The sequence below is a fragment of the Filicampus tigris genome, chromosome 2, assembly GCF_054856515.1.
Source record: "Filicampus tigris isolate MCC_2025a chromosome 2, RoL_Ftig_1.0, whole genome shotgun sequence".
Lineage (NCBI taxonomy): Eukaryota > Metazoa > Chordata > Actinopteri > Syngnathiformes > Syngnathidae > Filicampus > Filicampus tigris.
The window spans coordinates 1,337,705-1,357,941 of NC_141218.1; the positions used below are offsets into that span (position 1 = coordinate 1,337,705).

General features: G+C 43.0%; 1 protein-coding gene across 11 annotated transcripts in view; it reads right to left on the reverse strand.

The window, feature by feature from the left end:
* Nucleotides 1-17,942, reverse strand: part of LOC147150760 (serine/threonine-protein kinase MARK2-like) — a 34,504-nt gene extending 16,562 nt beyond the window's left edge. For all 11 annotated transcript variants that reach the window (XM_086024353.1, XM_086024352.1, XM_086024344.1 and 8 more), the window contains exons 1-8: nt 16,635-17,942; nt 4,821-4,991; nt 3,344-3,397; nt 2,527-2,575; nt 2,374-2,439; nt 2,223-2,293; nt 1,532-1,588; nt 707-943 (exon numbers count right to left, since the gene is read on the reverse strand). In XM_086024353.1, the coding sequence (XP_085880479.1) occupies nt 707-943; nt 1,532-1,588; nt 2,223-2,293; nt 2,374-2,439; nt 2,527-2,575; nt 3,344-3,397; nt 4,821-4,991; nt 16,635-16,685 (756 nt within the window). In that variant the 5' untranslated portion in view covers nt 16,686-17,942. The remainder of the gene's footprint in view (nt 1-706; nt 944-1,531; nt 1,589-2,222; nt 2,294-2,373; nt 2,440-2,526; nt 2,576-3,343; nt 3,398-4,820; nt 4,992-16,634) is intronic.
* Between the last annotated feature and the right edge of the window lie 2,295 nt (nt 17,943-20,237).

Below are 20,237 nucleotides of genomic sequence, written 5' to 3' on the forward strand. Positions count from 1 at the left end.
CAGCATGAGACTCGGCATTCTTTTAGTGTTTTATTGTATTTACTGTCTTTACCTTATTAGTTTCAACTGTCTTTGATTTTGCATGAATACTTTGTGCAGCACTTTGCATGCAAGCTTGGGTTGCTTTTAGAGTGCCCTATAAATAAAGTTGAGCATTTCTATATATTCACTGTTATGTTGTATTAGGTTTTTATATTCATATTTTACAAGACAGTGCTATTTTTCTCTTCTAAAAACATGTAGCAAAAAATGTTGACTGCTGTTTATTAGCCAGCCCCAGTCCGTTAGATAAATAGTAAGGCAAGTAATGGTGTTTGACAAAACCATCAGCAGCGTGAGGCAGTGAAAAGGCAAACTTGCTAAACCAAGATACTTCACAGGAATGTTAATATCAACATCACATTTGGTATCAGATCGCCCACCCAAAATGTGTCTGCGCTTCCAGGATGCGTCATGTGGGTGCCGCCTGCATGCACAGCGCGATAGGTGGCGTTGAGAAAGGCAGTTACGCACCAAGGCTTGATCAGTTTTCATCATAATACGATTCTAATAAATAGTCGCTCTTGCTCAGACTGGTGCGATCCGCTTGCTTGGTAGAAGGAAAAGAAGCCAGAGAGAAAAATGCTCCAACCACCCACACTAAACAGACAGCCGCTTATGTAAGACATGGATCAACACGCATATGGACTCGTCTGCCGGTCCCAACCTTGAGATTCTGTCCATCGAAAGGCAGAGAGCCGCTGACGAGCGTGTAGAGGATAACCCCCAGGCTCCACACGTCCACCTCGGGCCCATCGTACTTCTTGCCCTGGAACAGCTCCGGCGCGGCGTACGGCGGGGAGCCGCAGAACGTGTCCAGCTTGTTCCCCAGAGTGAACTCGTTGCTAAACCCAAAGTCTGCGATCTTGATGTTCATGTCGGCGTCCAGGAGCAGGTTCTCCGCCTGCGGACGGACAATTCAAATGGCAAATGTCAATTTTTCCGACTTGATGAAATGCTTTGGTTGAAATATTGGCTAATATGGCGGAGGAGTTGCAGTCACGGGCAAGGTAGCACACAATGGGCAAACTCAACGATGACACTTCCTGAAGCTTGTAGTGAGTTATTGAGCAAGTAGGCCCTGGTTGCCTAGCAACAGGTGCACTCTCCTTTTCACTTGCTCCAAATATTCTCTACCTTCTGTGTGTATATGATCGCGGGGCTCAAGAAAGCTTCAATGGAAACGATGTGGTCGAGGGTGAGGGGAAAACGTAGATGACCGTATTGCTTTACTGTGAAATTCAGGCTCATTCGATAACAAATAAACATTCACATGATTGTAAAACCTGTGACGTTCTTTTCATTACAACCCAATGACCGGTGGGATTCGATTAACGCATTACTACGATTAGTTGTGTCTGCAAACCTTTTTGGATTGTATACCAAACTATTGACAGCTTCAATGCAGAAAGTGTGAGTGACGAGAAAGGCCTGGTCACCACCATTTCACAATCTTATGTGTGTGTGTGTGTGCGTGCGTGTGTATCGTCACCTTGAGGTCTCTGTGTACTATACACTTCTGATGGCAATACTGCACTGCTGACACAATCTGGGGAGTGAGAAAGTGAGCAAGGGACAGAGAGCAGAGGGAGACTGGGTGAATTGCGCAAGAAAAAGACAGGCAGGAAGCAAGTGTCAAAGTAACCCAGGGCCGGTTGATCTTTTTTGGGGCTTCTGTATTTTCAAAGTGCTTCCCCCACTGACATGCAGCGCTTATTTAACGAGAGCTAGTGAGGGTGTCACATTACTCTTAGACATGGACAAGATGAGACATGCAGCATCGTGGCCCATTTAATGAAGTTAAATTGTTTATTGTTATTCATCAAGGGTCATTGACAGTACATACATGTCTGGACAAAATATGTTTGTTTTCTTCCAGGAGGAAGCACTTTTTGATGCAAGTTGTGCTGGGAAACGTTTTCATAAAGAAACAGGCCCCAACTTTGAACAGACATCATTTCTCATTTTATTTACGGACTCAAACACAACTTGAGATATAACTGTGTTTAGAACATTATTTCATCATAACATTATTATGCTCATTGGCCCTTTCGCCCTCAGAAATCCACTTTAAATTTCCAAATCTATTTTCGGGGCCTGTTCTTTTGGGGTCACCCTGTATACGCAATTAAAATGGCAAGTGTAAAGATGATATGTTTAGGCCATATCGCAAAGGAACATACCTGTCGGAATTTGGCTCGGGCTTCTTTCTCCTTCATCCTGCCATGAGCCACCAAGTAATCAAACACCTCTCCTACAAGACGGGCACACGGTTTGGGTTCCATCCCGCTCCTTCATTTGAATAAAAAGCTCCAAATATCATCACACGCTCACCTCCACTGGCGTACTCCATGACCAAGTACAAAGTCTTTTCGGTCTCGATCACCTCAAAGAGCTTAACTGATGGCGGGGGAGAAAGCAAAAGAGAAAGACGTCATTTGCGCCCTTTTCCGTCTGGTCTGAAGCCTGCCTGTCCTTTTGACTCACCTATGTTGGGGTGGTTCAACATCTTCATGATCCTCACCTCCCGGAAGAGCTGGCAGACAATTCACACACACACACAGCTGGCTCAAACACTCATCGGACACAGGGGCACTCCTGACTAAATAAACACCATTTGGGGGCTTGCGTGTGCCTGCCATTAGAAAGTCTGCGTGTCCATGGGTACGCCACACGTGGCCCCCGAGGCCCTTTATTAGGGTTTAACCATTTTGAAAATAATCAACCTGCGATTTTTCTTCCCCTCGATATTGCGATACAATATGCAATAGATTTTTTTCCAAGGTCCTAAAAACACAAACAATGAATTAATCTGTATTACAATGAACAATATTAGACATAGTATACATAAATGATTTGGTTTTCTAGGTTACATATATGCTAAAATAAGGACAAATGAAGCATGAATTAATATGAAGGTCAGTTTATCTACTTCAATAATTGTTGCCTTACCAAACATTTTAACTTCAAGCGTTCACTAGGACGACTTAACAAACATTCTAGTCAAGCAGCAGTGGCCGTTATGTGGCAAGCACGGCAGTGGTTCTGCATTTCTATTTGTCCTGCTGCAAACACACATGGAGAGAGTGTGCGTGCGTGCAAGTGGACAGACCCCACCCAGCCACGATCAAAGGAAGTAATTGCAGCTTATTTCCTGTAATTAAAACTCATTGACAACCGGGCTGCTTCAGAAAAGCAGAGTAAGGAAGAGTACGAGTGACAGTGGAGACTGGAGATTTATGAACAATGAATGTGTGTGTCTGAGGGGGCGTGGGGGTGGCTTGGGGGGTGGGGGTCAACTCACCTTTTGCAAACTGGAGGAGTTGAGTTGTGTCTTATCAATGATTTTAACAGCCACCTAGAGACAAAAAAGCCCCAACATGAATTGCACGGATCACGCAAGCGGCAGACTGGACACGAGTGCACCTCAGAGGACGAGCGAGCGTTTGGCACGTTTGGCCAGTGAGGCTTTGTTGAGGCGTACAAATTTGACGATGATAACGCAACGGTAGCGGCAGGTACCACTTGCATAACGGCGCCGAATACAGACACGCGCGAGGGTCGACGGCACAGTACCAAAACAGAGTGGGAGCGGCGAAACTGAAACAAAAATAGAGAGTCAGATGGGAGGGATAAAAGTGTGAAGTGCGACCTGGGTTATCCAAGAGAGTTTGGTAACAACATGCAGGAGAACAAAGGACTGAAGACAATTGAGTGCTTTCTTTCTAGTGGCGCTCATTTGACTCCTTGGCGCCCTCTGACTCGCCCTTGTTTTTCCATTGTGTGTTTAAGTGCGTGTGTGCCGGCGAGTCACATGGAGCGTTATCAGGGTGTCAGGCCGAGAGCTGTCACACATTGACAGAGCCCGCCCACGTCCCTCCTAAGCAACGTGTTGACTTGGTTCAAAGAAGGAGCACGGGCATGGCGTCGCTGCCGTCCCCATTTAAGCGCTTAAGTTGCTGGGTCACATCATAAGCGGGGAACGTCGTAAGCCGGAGACTTCCTCCGCTGTGGTAGACGATGAAGAGCTCATTTTTGGTCTCTCAGAGCCACATGAGCGCTGACCTTTAACAGAGCGATAGCAGCATGTACACACACTTTCCTTGGCCAGGAAGCCACTCTAAAGGTGTCATGCAATGGTGGTGCCATCAAAAAGTTGAGAGATTTGTTCCACGGTCCATTTGTACGCCGGACAGGTTTTTCTTTTTAACATATGTTGACACATGACAACATAAGATAATGACATTCCTCACCTCCTCCAGACCAAATCTGCAGATTTTCAGTTTATTTTTCTCTGTTGTGAAGTTAAATAAATACTAAAGCACAAAGGATTCACAGACTCCTTGATCGTTTTCAATTTTTTTCAACAACCCCCATTTCTTCCCTGTCTTTCGTATTAAATGCAGATTAGATGTTTATCAGCGTTTTTTTTTTGTGGAAAAAAAAAAATCCCGAGTGCATTTCAATGGCCGTCACATATGCAAATTTCTGCTATTCAGGGGGCGGCCCGTTCTCGATGCCCCGTGAATTGCGGAAGTCCACTGTATTGCAAACAGTCACACGTTCTGCCTGTAATTCATATCTTTATAATTCTAAGGATCAAGGGACCAATAAAGAAGTTTTTTGTTTTTTTTAATCAATCAGACAATTCGTTGGTTATCGGAACTTTATGCCGCCAAAGAATTGGAATTGACATTGGCCTCAAAAAATCCACATCGTCAAGATTACATCGGCTCAGCGGTAATCGTCCTCTGTGGCACGAGTGAGTCACACACATCTACCTCCTTTCCGGTGAGGACGTGGCGAGCCAGTTTGACCTTGGCGAAGTTGCCCTTGCCGATGGTTTTCAGCAACCGATAGTTGCCGATGTGCGGCTGCTCGTCCGATGTGGTCGTCGCGATGGAATTCCGACATCGCGGCATGCTGGAGCGGCCGGACGACGACTTGGAGTCCTGCCAAGTCCGAAGGAATCAGAAAAAATAAAAACAAGCGTTAGTCAAACTGCAGCTTTGGGCTGGGCGATGTAAAATGTCCCTTTTGACGACTCGGGGGTCCTGTCAAGTCCGAAGGAATCAGAAAAAATAAAAACAAGTGTTAGTCAAACTGCAGCTCAGTGGGTGGACTTGCATCCACTGGACTCCTTTCTTCCCAAACAAAACATAATGTGAATAAAGATGACGCTGGAGTTCAAGTCACTAAAGTGGCAAGACTAACGTGTATTCCACTAACTTGGTCAGGAAATGCAGCTCATAGAGTGCACATATGGCAAGGTTGGGGCTCAAGTTTCCTGTTGCTTCTGCTTTTCCCGTGGTTAACCTTTAACCTACAATATACATCCGAAGATGAGATATATGATATTGTTTGTGTTTCTTCTGCACCGCTCCAGGTGAGAAGTTATTTGAAGCGACAAAAAAAGGAAAACATTGCCGTGCTCAAAAGGTGTTAGCACGGCTGGCAACAATGCAGGAAATGTTCATTGTGTGTGTGTGTGTGTGTGTGTGTGAGAGAGATGTGAGCGGACAGGTGAAGAGGGATCAGGGTCAGAACGGCTTCGGGGTGATGACACGAGCATACACACAAGTCTACACACATCCATGCACACAAAGGCGCACTTGCACCGACAAGCAGATGGGCGGGCACGGAGTGTGTGGGACAAATCAGACACAACCCCTCTTAAAGAGGTTTTTTTTTTTTTTTTTTTGTTATCATTTAATCGCACTCTCCTGACTGCCACTTTCCGCACCAACTAGCGATTTGATTTGTGCAATCATCCCGGAACAAATTAGAGGCTCGCTCGATGTTGCGAATAAGCCGCAGACCACAAGTGAGCTCTTCCCCACTGTGTAAACACACTTTTGGGGCCCTGGGAAGAAACCGGGATCACCGTGATTACTTCATTGTGTTTCCCTGCTCCAAAGAGAGCGCGTGTCTCTTCTGTCGCCCGTTGAAAAGCTTGCGTGCACACGCCAAGTGGGATGGGAGCGCTTCATCTCGGTGGGTCGCATCAAGCCGGGAGCCGAGCGGAGATCCTTGTGTGGTCTTGTGTGAGGGTGGAGCAAATGATTTTTATTTTTGGAGCGAGAGGGCGAGGGAGTGGGAGACAGACAATGTCATGGCGAACACGACTGTAACATAAATGGGAGTCCAGTTTCTTGGTTTGATGCTTATTCCAAAACGTGCACGTACTTTACAGGAAATACCAGAAGAATATAGCACTGTATTGCATTAAAACATTGAAAAATGAACTGGTTTCATAAAGCGCAATTACTGTACGTTGGGACAAGCCGGAAAATACGATTAAGTGAAACGATTTGATTCGATTTTAGTCAGTGGGGATAACGAGTCAATTCGATATGGTACGGCTCGATGACACAATGAGGTTCTTGTTGTCATTTTACAATATGAATTACAGTAAATGTGGTATTTCCATCAAAGGTTTTTAGGGGTGCATCTGGGGATTACAAGATGTTTTGATACTTATCTCGCTACATAACGTGTGATATGATTCAAGGATGGTACCTTTTGAGTGGAAGCAATTTGATTCAGTTCGGTTTGATTCGATGCTCTCAGATCTTCTAAATCAAAACTCATTTCCCGATTCAAATCGTTTTTTGTCACGCCCCTAGGGTTGATCTAGTGAGTAATCTCAGAAACATGGCCGATTAGTCTGTATGAGTGTCTGGACGTGACTTTTGGCCTTTCTGTAGCTGCTTGCAAGTGTTCTCATTTTTCAGTTTAATTGTTCGAACTGTTCAATAGGAAGCTGGAAGCGCTTTGGCGACTGTGACTCTTTTTTTTCACTATACTGGAGCAACACGGCATATTATATAAAATATATTAAAATAAATGTGAAAAACACCAAGTAAGGCTTTTATCTTGAAAAACATGGAAGTTGGGAGATCCATAAATCAAGGTACCTCGATGACTTTATGATATTTTGGCGTTTCTTTTTTCATAAATTTGCAAAAATGTCTACATTTCTGTTTTTTTCTGTCAAGATGGGGTGCTGAGTGTACATTAATTAAATGAGAAATAAAGGCTAGGTTCACACCGCAGGCAAATGCGACCCAGACCGGATTTTTTTGCCCATATGCGTCCTGTATCTGATTTTTTTCTGACAGTCTGAACGGCTCAATTCCGATTTTTTCAAACGCGACCTGGGTCGCTTTCATATGTGGTCCTAGATCGGATACGTATCCGATCTTTTCCAATGCGTTCGCGGTCTGAACGGCCAGGTCGCATATATCCGACATTGACCTCCGCGCAGGCACAAGAAATGTGCTGGCAGCAGGGGATCGAATCTTTCAAGTTGTTTTGAGTAACACTATTGACTTTATATTTTACTTTAATTTAATCCAACTTTAAACAATAAAGCGTGGACATTTATGGAAATCGTAGTAATTCAGCCATGGCTTAGATAGATTCATTTTTTACGCACGGTTAAGACGTGATGTCATTGTTAGTGATGTCTCTATGAAATGAGATAATCCAATTCACATCTTTGCATACATATACTATACCATCAAAAATACAATTTTACATTAAAACAAGAATTACAATAGAATAAAATTAAAATAAATTCACCTTTCAAAACAGGGATATCCGCGAGTTACTCTTTAAAGATTTCTGCGTGTATAGTAATTATTGATTTACATTTATTATTTATTTGATCAAAAGACTTAAAACTATTATCTACGTCAATCAAATGGACCACATTTACTTCCGCAAGCACAACGTCGGGTGTGACGTCGTCTCTTCTTCTGCGCATGCGGGCCACTTTGACGACGCATGTGTTCATACAGCAGACAAGACCCAGGTCGCATTTATAATGTAATATGAACGCTTACACAAAAAAAAAATCAAGAGTTTTTTCCTGCGGTGTGAACCTAGCCAAAATGAACTTTTTTGATTTTGGCAAATGGCTGCAATGACACAGAAAGTGAAAAATTTCAAGGGCTCTTTTCCCTATTATATTTTCCCTACCCCCTGTACATCTGCAGGCTGTCAACAGCATGCTAGCCCAGATCGAACTTTAGGAAAACATTCATAAAACTTGTGTCATGTGAGGAAATAACATGAGACATTGTGGCACTTTTCCAGCGAAGAATTCAATTTTTCACTGAATGGGGGATGGGCGAGGCGAGGGGGGTTGATTGTACTACTTTCCTCAGCTCTTTGGTCGGGACTATTTTTGTATACAGATTCTTCCTTCATTTTTGAGCAGCTGCATGTTAACAAGCCCCAACCCCCCCAGCACCACCCGCAGCGCACACACACCCATAAACAAAATAGAGAAGCGCACGCTGGGCTACACTACACGTGAAGTGTAAACTTGCTGACGTCACAGAGTTGTAATTGCAATACCGCGATCAATACCGCGCTAGCTTGAAACTGCAGATTTTCAAATGTAAACAGGCATGAAGTTCAGGTCGAGGTCAAGTCGAGTATCGTGAATATCAAGTGGAAGTCAAGTAAATTGAGCATATCATCATTTTTAGCCAGGCATGTCCCACGTCCTGGGGGTGAGGAGGTCAGTCCAGGCTAACTGAACAAGTACTCGTCCTGATGACTTCCTCATTGCCTTCACTGCCGTGGTGTTGACATTTGTGGTTTTCTTTACTTCTTTACTTGCAACTGAGTGTCTTCACATGCACGTTTTTTGTTTTTTTTTCCACGTTCCTTGAATGTAAACAAAGCCATATATATCCGAAATCCAAGAATATTCCGATAGGGACGGTGCAAAACACTCCACACGGGTGGTTAACTTTAGCATGCCGGTGTCGCGCTCGGTGTCAGTTTGGTGTGAATGGGCTGTTGAACTGGATTACCCCAAGATGTGAGTATCCATGTGGCACAGGACAGCTCAGCACACTATGTGCTTCTAAATCCTGATGGTATAAATGACATAATTGCCCTACCGAGAACGCTTGTTGATGACATTGTCGCATTTGCCTGAGGCAGCGTGGCAATTGCTTCAAATCACAAATCGGGGAGCAGTAGGTTAAAAATTGATTTGGACTTGGTTCAGATTTAAAAAGTCAGACAGTGACCAAAAAAATGTCATTTACAAGATGTGTCACGTTAGCAAGCAAACTGTCCTCAGAGGCGTTCCGACTCAAATGGCCACCACGTTGTGCAAGCTTTTGCAAAACGTACTGTTGGATTGACAGAACAAAACCCATTACGATACACTTGTCCTTTTCCTGCTTTACGCAGCGGGCTCTGAGACATTATTTCAAACCCTTGAAGCACTCGATACGTACTGCCGAGCCACAAGTACTTTAATGCGAGAGAATTGCCCAAACTATATGGCTAGCACCAAGGGACAGTGGAAAAAGACGTCTGTGAATGTAAATATTTGGCGACTACAGTACTAGAGATTTGTGGTCGAGTCACATCACGGGGGCTTATATCGGCCTCGGAAACCATTTCATAACTGGTGAGTGGGGATTGGCCTGTCGGTGCTTCCAGACGTCAGATTTCCCTGATGACCGTACGGGTACGAAACGACAGCAGGAAGATGAAAGGATGCCGCCTTGGAGTCGTGCGGTCTCGGGGAAGAATCTCAAGTTTGCACAACTGCTGACAACGGCGCAAATGTGGTGAAGGCAGTGAGTGACTCGGACTGGACCGGACCGGACTGGAAAAAGCTGCAGCATTTCGGTCCCGCACAAGTTCAAACTTTTGGTTGTAAGAGCATTACATTAAAAGCTATTTAAATGTACTTTGGCCACCGGGTCTCGTATACTAAGATGACAGAAGTGCAATTATGGGATGGTGTCGTTGAGGATGCATTATCATTTTCGACGTATTTACGTTTTTTGAAGTACCTATAGTCTGGACTTCTTAATTTGCAACTGTTCTCAACTGAAAATGAGCTTGGATGTAGGGCTGCAATTAATTATTACTTGAATAATCGATTAATCTGTATTTAATTTTTCAATAAATTGAATCAGATTATTAAAAAAATATATATCTATTCATTTATTCAAAAATAAGACATACTTCTTATTTGATTAGGATTGAGATACTGGTTTTGTCTATAACATGGCAGAAAATAGGGAAACATTTTTGCTAAGTCCAAGTAAAAACAGAGATTTGCAAATTTTAATTTTTTTTTGCAAATTTCAAATCTTATTTTGATTAATAAACAAGATAACGAGTCCGCTTTCATGGAGCACTACAAAATTCTGAGAATATTTACCGTTTTAAATTACGAGCATTTGGACAACTTTAACTAAAAACGTCTCCAAACAATCAACCGATTATTCAAATAGTGGTCGATTGCAGCAGTTTGATTCGCAGTTCTGCAATTTTAAAGGCAACTGTTGTTTCAGTTTCGGTACTTCCCCATTACGGCCTTACTGGGTAACATTTTGTGATCTGTTTTATTTGTTTTGTGCCCATGCCCCTCTAAAGTCAATGGGCAGCCACATCAGGGACTCTCGTTAAAGTTTAACAGGGCACACTGGGAGGGTGTTTTAACGGTTAAACACAACTTCATTAGACAACTATTTTTGATTGATTTACCTGCCTTTGCTGTTCTCAAAACTGCATTTATATTTTTGCTTTTGTTTTATTTGACCTAATTTAGCTTTGCAAAGCGACTAAACAACCCAATCAGAAATGCTTCCATTTTAATTTTTACACTTAAATCTACGTTGTGAAGGGATCCAATTTATAGTGCGATATGAAGTTCAGGCCACATTGCCCAGCCCTAGTTCACAACATGACTATTTAGCTGGCCAATCATGCGTGTTAATAACAAAAACAACAGTGAGCCAAGCCACTTCAACTTTTTTCTCCATTGCAACCGCCGAGGGACAAAAGCGTGGTGGCGGAGAGGGAAGTCCGCGCTCCTCTGAAGCCAGGTCAACAGGGTGCCGCCACACCTACCACTCCACTCAACTGGAAAGGCTTGTTTTACGCCGCACTCTCTTTTAGACAATCCTACACACACACACACACACGTACACAGAGCACAGGCCCCGAGCCTCACTGCAGCACCTGTTCATTCGGCGATTAAATAGGGCTGCTGACACAGCTCATTCAATTAAAATGTCATTCCAGTCAAGTGAAACACAAACTGAGTGTGTATCTGAAGGACGGCTACTGTGTGCGACGGTGAGAACAAATATGAACGCGAGTGTGTGAGGCAGGTTCTCTGTTGCTAGGACCCCAGCTCGCTCCGTCCGTCCGTCTCTCTCTCTCTCTCTCTCTCTCTCGCAGCTCTTCTGCCTAGCGACTGCGCTGTTAAAGGAGCAAGGTGGAATTTTCAGTTTCCTGGGCGGAACGACGACGCGCATGCTACGGTGACTCATTCAACGGGAGCATGAATGAGGAGAGGCCCCAGAAAAATGTAAAAAAAAAAGGGGGGGGGGGATAAGCGGTAAAGCGTTTGCTGTCATCCATTCGGCAAGAACAGTTAAAGGTTGCCTCGTAACTATCAAATCAATCTTCCACATTAAAATGAATTGAAATGCCATTGTTCTGAATTATGTTGTGTGTATATATATATATATATATATATATATATATATATATATATATATATATATATATATATAAAATGAAAAAATTGTAAAATAAAATAAAAAAATAAAGCAAAACACTGGTTTTAGCAAATGTGCCCCAAGTCCCAACAACTGTAGTATTTGTGTGTTGATTTGTGACTTCAAGAGGCATGGCAAGGCAAGTGAATAAGACCTGACGCTCTGATTTCAGCTCAGATTGACCACACGGTTAGTCCAGTATGAGAGTCTTTGCCACATGCTCCTTGAGTGTGTTTTCATTTTTTTTTTTTTTTTTTTTTTTTTTTAAATCATATTGGCCAAGCAAAGGGACAATGGGGCCATTCCTCCAAAAAACTAGATTGACTGAAGCTCTTCTAAACGGGCGTTTGAATTGGGCTGACTCGGCGGACGGGACTTGTCGACAGGGGAAATGGCCATGCTTGGAAAAACGACAAGTTGAAAGGCATGGCGCCAGCGTGCCAGGCTAGTGTGCGACTACCACCAAACACTGAGATGAAAGATGACGTCAGGGGCAGACCTGTATTTCGAGCTCCGTTGGTCTCTCGCAGGAGACACGGGGGAATATTGTCAAACAGGAAATACGGTATTTCCTCACGCACGAACACCAAATAGTGAAAGGCTGAGCTCACTTGAACTTGGTTGCCAACTGCATTGCTAGTAATCCCATCAACTCATGTTCAATACAGCTGTGACTATTTTAGTATTTCATTCGCCCGGGAGATTTTCTTTATCATATCCGTGTCTTTAAAACCGAGAGAAGTTGAAGTGTATTTTTACTTCCTGTCTGCTGTAAGCAACTGCCCACCATTTTTGCTCCATGCGGTGGTCCTTTCCAATTTTGTCCAAAATAAAGGCTTTTCAAAAATACAGTATATTGTTTGTGATTTTCTGTGATTATTCACCCCAAAAATGTTCTTTCTATAATGTATAAGTTGCTTAGAGCGAGTTGTCTTGAAGAATTTGTGATGAAAGGGGAATTTAAGAAACCAGCTATTAGCGACTGACAATTCACAAGCACACGAATCCAGAACAGCCATTGACTAACGCATCATCGGATAGAGTCCAAATCCTCTTTATCCAGCCCAGACAGACTTTGAGGTGGATGGGGAAAGTTGCAAGGGAAAATGGCATAACATGGCGGCTGCAGCTACCATATCAAGTCTTGACGATAAAATTCAAAATTAGCATCGGAATGTGTTAGTCATTTTTGTTTTGCTGGAACTGATATCATAACCCTGTTATTCCAAAAAAAGATCATTGAGCAACAGGTATCGAAGCGAAGATATCGTGTCGGTACCGGTATCGAACATTTTTGATGGACAGCCAGCCCCGCGTGTGACAAACACCCCTTTGCAGCCGCGCCCTAATCTCCAGGGAGCACCCAAATTGCCGCTCTTCCGGTGTCTGGCCGTTCTTTGATCTCGTATCTAGGGCTACCTCATTATTGGATGGATTTGAAAGCCCTGCATCTTACTTTGCTGCCCTTCAATCAAATGAAGTTCTGAAGCGCTGCGGGTTAAGAAAGCCCTGCCCCTTCCAACTTTAAATTCTCTTCAAACATGTTATGCCAAGGAAACGTTTAACAATCAACTTGACACCAATTGTCTCAATTGTGAACTCCGCAGTTCACGTTTCTCTGCTGAAGAGTGACTTTCAACTCAAGATAGGCCACATCTTAGTAAAGCTGGAGAGCGTTTATAATATGGCAAGCAAGTGTCTGTGGGACTTGATTCATTTCTTGTGAAAAGAAAATGAATACAACAGCAACTTGCGTAACAGAATAGCTCTTAAATAGGGATGTTCCGATCAGGTTTTATGACTGAAAAACTTAAATTTATCAGCTTTTAGTAACACGTTTAACAGATCAACGCGGTTGCGTGCAGGGCCGCGCGAGTGATGCTTTTGGACGGAGGGACGTCGTCACGTATTAAACAAATTAACTTTTTTGCCATTTTGTCTCGCGGCAGCCAAGCATGAGCTGCGGGTGATCGGATGATTTGATCGGCAATAAAAGGCTTTGAACGAATATTCGGATCACGGAATTTTTCACGAAATTCGGCCAATCATGATCGGTGCCCGATCGATCGGATCATCCCTACTTTTAAACACATTTATATTCCATACAGTATGTTCTGAACCAAGTGTCTATTTTGTGTTTCTGTCTAATTCACGCACCAACACCTTCCGTACTTCAAGGGGCATTCCCCTTTCATGTGCACTCTTTGCACTAACAACATGTCTTCCAGCAGAGTTGTTGGAAACAGTTAAGTGTTTCCAACTTATATTTCGTAACTTTTCTGCACCTTCTCACAATATGAGCATAATCATTTTAACGCTGTCACATTGTGTTCCGTAGGACAACAACGGAGCTGGGTGGAAAGTAACTTCAGAGTCAATTGCGCTGAACATTGCCAATGACATGGTGCCCAATGCCCATTTATGGTGATTTAGCAGCATGTTGCAAACTTTTGACCCGAGGTATGCGACTCCAAGTTGCAAATGTATAACTATGAGGAAAAAACTGACAAGAGTGCTGAGAGAGCTCATTTTATTACATTAAATTGACCTAGTTAAATGTCATTCATAATGGATGGTGTTTTACATACCGTTGGCCTAATATCATAATTGCCTAGTTCATTTTTAACTTGGTTCACAATATAAATAAAAACACCTATTGTGTTTTTTTTCCTTTTAATGTCAGTGACCCAAGTCATAGTAATCAGCCACGGTTGAATCAAGGCAATAGGACTCTTCCTGTTTTTTGAATTTGGTGTCATTTTCTTAATTTCCCCAAAACAAAATTGACTGAGGCAAATGCATACATGTAAGGTGCAGGTATTTTTTGCCCACTTGGGTGGCAAGTAAGCAAATACGTCTCCGGTTTAGCATGCTAACATCTTTTTTTCACCGTGGGAAAGAGGACAACGCATTCGAGTTAGGGATAGACCGATTATCGTCGCCAATATTCAGCGTGTTGACGAATAACGGCATCTGACTTTTTTGTCCACTTGGGTGGCAAGTAAGCAAATACGTCTCCGGTTTAGCATGCTCACGTCATTTTTTCACCGTGGGAAAGAGGACAACGCATTCGAGTTAGGGATAGACCGATTATCGGTGCCAATATTCAGCGTGTTGATGAATAATGGCATCGGCCTTTTTTTTTTTTTTAATCTGATGGCCGAACAATAAATATATTTAAAACTGTGTTGAAATCAAAACAAAGATGAGTGAAGTTTGAACATTGGTCATTTTGAAATTTTGGAGGACTTCATTTACTCTAGAAAACAACATGGAGCTATTGTTTAGATTTTCATTTAACTTTTTAAGACATGCTGACCCCTGAACTTTTTGTTAGAATTTGATAACAAAAAAGTCAGCATGATGAAAATCTGAAAAATTGTTCAGTAAAAATATGATTAAAGACGTTTCAACAAAGTTAAGAGTTGCATTTTTTTTTTTTTAAGATTTTAAGGCCAATATTTTTCCTTTTTACGAAAAATGAATATCGGCTCCAGATATCGGTTATTGGCGTCCTTGACCACTAATAATCGGTATCGGCCCTAGAAAAAGCATATCGGTCTATTGCTAGTTTGAGTCATGCTTATTAAGTGCACTCGCCTATTTACTGATGTGATTATTCAGTAAGTTATTGCAGTCATCAACAAAAGCCAACTTGTCTGTACATCTCAAGTTCTTTCTGTTTTGCCTTCTTGTGATCAATGAAAGAGATTGCTATGTTGTGGTTTTGTTGTGACATATTTTTTCATACACAAAATAAATGTTTACATTGGTTTTGTGACTTGCGATATTACCGTAATTGATGATGGTATTTTTGGAATGTTGACAGATGGAAACTTCAATGGAAAAAGGGATCATTTGTTACAACAGAATAGAGGGTTCATGTCAAGTCAATGCCTACTTAAAAAGCCTGGACTCTTACCAGAAGTTAAAAATATCTGCATTTATGGAGACCATTTTTAGGGTTAGCTCTTTCGTCCTTGGTGTATTTTGGGACCTGATGCCTTTCTATACATGGCCTTTAGGAGATAGTAACACATTCTTTTCGTAAGTTGTGTGGCAATAGTATAGAAATGGATTGAAAGGATGATTACAGAGAGCAAACAGATGACCAAAAACAGGGCTTCATTCAAAAATACCAGCAAATGGGTTAATCAAGTAAACCACGCTTGTACGTTTTTGTCTTAGATGATGTTTTTCATACAAATATTTACTGTAATTGATTTTATGACTACAGCGAATTCTGCCTTGCGTACAGATTTAGGTTCATCAAATCTGGGTTCATCGCAAATTTGTAATGTTTATCCCTGGTTGGACTTGCCGTCTTAGTTGGATAAAAACATTAATATGACAGCTATTAACTAGAGTATAAGGATACATCTATTGGGGTACGCCTTTGTTCTCACACAGAACGTATTAGGTAAGGGACAGGAAGTGCTTTGCCCTCTAGCCACACAGCTACTCTATAAACAAACACAGAGCAGCTCAGCATCTGGCAACTTGGCTAGAGATATGCTTTTGCAAACGCCAAACTCGTTTGAATATCAGTGCAGCTTCGGCTACCAGCTGCATTCAAACCGAAATGCAGCCAAAAATCTTCACTTCGGAGCATCCTTACTTTCTTTATGTTAATTTTCTCATTACTATATGTTGTCTGTTTCTGTGTTTGGTATGCTTTGCACTAATATCAGCCTTTTGACCAGAGGATACAAACTTAGAGAGTTGTGAATGTGTGAAGCTCCGATTTAACAACCAATTTTGTATCAAGAGATTGGCCATAATCTGGTGAATTTTCACCAGTATGAAGATTCATGACTTTCTTCACATTTGTCACACGAAATTGATTCCTCTATCCCAGGTACTAATCAACCAAAGAAATCAAACAGTTAATGTTGCACGTTTCTAAAAAGAAGTCAAACTATGTTGCATTTTCCTAAAAATGAAAGATCAGTGCCAAGATATAAGTGCAATTGTGTGACTGTATTTTGAGCAATTGCATTTGACTATATCATTTTTGTACATTTGTTGAGGTGATGATCTTACCTGTCCTGAGGAATTTTCAATGACTTGCACCAGTGGGGTCCTTGTTGACATGTTGGCTTGACTTGAAGAGGGATGTTGGTGTTGTTGCAAAAAGGCGCAAGGGGGCAGTGACCCAAACGAATGACCCCTCAGTGGCTTTTAGACATTTAAGCTCGGTGTGGGTACAAAACGGGGAAAAAATGAGTCCCAATGCTAGCCCGCTAGCAACACGTCAGATAGCCCGTGAATCAACAAGTTGGATCCCACATCGGCGGCTAGCAGTTAGTTCGCGAGCTCAACCGCAGGTCCCATGTTTGTTGACACTGAAAGTAAAAAATAAAGAATGCCACTATGAGTAGTCCGTGTTTATTGTTACCCTTCAAACGGGTCACTAGCGAAGAAGAAATGAAACGCTGGCGAATGGTGCTGTATTAAAGAGGCAAGGTACAACTAGGTTGCTAGCATGCTAAAGCCAGTACGACACCGAGTGAATAGACGACAAACGGCCGTTGTGCGTTTCCGTAAAACGAATTTATCACCAGGCCTTGTCTTGTTATTGTTCTTTGTTCCACAAATAGCTCCTTCGATGGTGTAAATGGAAAAAATCAGGTCAAAAAAAACTTCCAGGCCAAAGTTATTCCCGGCGAGGTCCCCGTCCCGACCTTGCCAACTCACACGAAACAATCGTCCCCAGCGAGATATCCAGGGTGGGGTGTCCAAAGAATAAAAACGCCACCATGTAAAACGGTAACATGGCCCAGTTGAGAGTTTATTTTTCGTCTGCTTTCTTTTTCTTTTCTTTTTTTTTTTTTTTAGCCCATCGAGCTAGCCCGACTTTCCTTCAAGGCGGAGCTAACTGCCTGGGCTAGTTCGCTAGCCGCTAGCGCTCCAGCGGCCACAGGCGGCGGAGGAGGAGGAGGAGGAGGAAGAAAAGTAGAAGAAGAGGAGGTTGGTGCCACACACGCGAGCCACCAAAGTCCAAAATCCACGAAAGGCAGCGGAGTCCTGGCGTCGCTGGCGTTCATAGGAATAATAAGGTCGTTCACCAGAACCGCACTGCACTGCGGTATGGCCGATATATACCTAACCAAGCCCCAGTACCCGACGATGATGACGATCCACCAGCAGCTTGGCCACCCTGAGGTTGGAATCAGGTTGTACGATACATGATCGATGGGATTGCGGCTTTCCAGGGTTTAGGGGTCGGGAGGAAGCGACGAGCTGCGTCCGATTGCGGTCTAAGCGCAGCAGCCAGCCCTCATACCGGAACAAGCTCGCGGCAACATGGCTGCTTGCACCACCGAGAGACAACCGGGGAGGGAGGGAGGTAGTAACGAAGTGGGAGCGAGCGAGCTAGGGAGGGAGTTCGGCTTTTCTCGGCTCCTTCCGGGAAGCCCATCGGCGACTGCTTTTCATCACTCGACCTCCATAGGCCAAAAGAAACAAACAACCGCCATAGTCCTAAAGTAGGTATTAGGGGTGTGCATCGCTCCAATAAAGGACGATTCGATACTATCTCGATACATGGGATGCGATACGATTCAAGGGCGGTACATTTTAAAGTGGAACGATCCAATTCAGTGCGATTCCGATTCCATACATTACAGATCAGTTTGAAACGAGATATGATCAACGGGTTTCTTGCTGCCACTTTATAGTATGAACCTGCCGGCGCTGTGAATGTGGCATTTAATTCCTTCAAAGTGATTTTATAGACATCACTATGTAATAGGGGTTTGCATACTGTAGTTCCAAAAAATACGATTCAATACGCAGAGCTGGGCACTTGACCCTTTTTTGCCGGTCCATCCTCCGTCCTCTATCCACGACCTGGGTACCCTTCCGTCCTTGTCCCTCCATCCTTTTTCATAAAAATGATCATCCTCCAACTCTGTCCGTCCTCGTCCTTTTGAAGCGCTTCCGTCCTTACATTCCATCGGTCCGCCCCACATCGTCTATTTTGAAGATGGTAGACGATGGACGGGAAACTTTGAAAAAAAAAAAAAAAGACGGACTAAGGACAGACGGAAGTGGATTTTTGCACATCTGTGTAATCGTCACTAACCTGGTCAAGTCCAGCAGACTTCACAGTCCATAAATGACGGATGCCCCTTTTGCTGACGAGAGATGGAAACGCAACCCAGACCGCATTGACTATAGATGTACAGCAGGTGGCAGTATGCATCAAAGAATCATGAGATTGTCAGACTGACTAAGAAATAATAAAGTAGATTTGAATACATTAAACCATTAATGCACCAAAAATTGTTTGCCAACTGCTAAAACACAGAAGAAGAAGAAAACATTCATTTATTGTAATGGCAACTTTATTGCGGTTTGCACAAGGATGCATTTGAATCCACATTGATTGGCAACAATGTGACACAGGATTCTGGTTAATACAATACAATACAATTTTATTTATATAGCGCATTTCATAACAGCATTATTCACAGTACAAGACTGTTCTGTACAAAGTTAAAAAGTGTACAATGCCTATTTGCAATTCTGAATGCACCATAGACGATCACTACCAGAGTAGAAAAGTCATCCATCCATCCATTATCTCTACCGCTTGTCCTCACAAGGGTCGCGGTGAGTGCTGGAGCCTATCCCAGCAGTCTTCGGGCAGTAGGCGGGGGACACCCTGAATTGGTTGCCAGCCAATCGCAGGGCACACAGAGACAAACATCCGCAACAATCACGCCTAGTGGCAATTTAGAGTGATCAATTAACCTGCCATGCATGTTTTTGGAATGTGGGAGGAAACCGGAGTACCCGGAGAAAACCCACGCAGGCACGGGGAGAACATGCAAACTCCACACAGGGAGGCCGGGGCCAGGATCGAACCCACGACCTCTGAACTGTGAGGCGGACGTGCTAAGCAGTCGACCACCGTGCCGCCCTAGAAAAGTCATATTAACAGGAAATATTTGTTTGAAAAACCCTTCTAGGCCTCCACACTGAGCGTCTATTCATTCCGAGTTGGGATGGGCGAGTACCGATACCGGGTATCAATCTTAATTTCAATGCAGCAGGTACTTGTGAAAGCTGCTACTGATACCAGCCACTAATAAGAAAGGCAAAAATAAATAAATAAATACATTATCAATCTGGCATTGCCCAAGTCCTCCTTGCCAGTAGTTGGCGCGACACTGCGGTGATTTGACACATCGGTGAATCGTCATGTGCATCAGAAAGAAAAAAGGCCTTTGTTGACAGTTTTGTGTTCATTGAAAGTACAGCGAGAGAGAGGGTCGGATATTTATATTTATACTTGAATTGTATTGATAAAATATATATTTTTGGCAAACATAACATTTTATTCGAGGTACTTAACATTGGGCGGTCCACAAGTGAAAGCGTGAGACAGCTGGCAGGTTACTTAGCAACAGTCTCGACTGACTAAACAGCGAGTCTGCTTTTAGACGTTTAAACTCATTGAAAGAAAAAAGGTGGATGCGATGCAGAATGTACACAATGACAGGATGTGGAATAATGGGATAAAAAAAAAACGAGAGGGGAAATGAAGTGTGTGTCTGCGCGTGTGTGGATTGTTTGCGATGAATAGAAGAGCTGATGTTTTGATCCTGACACACAATTAGTATGTTTTTCATTGGTTGG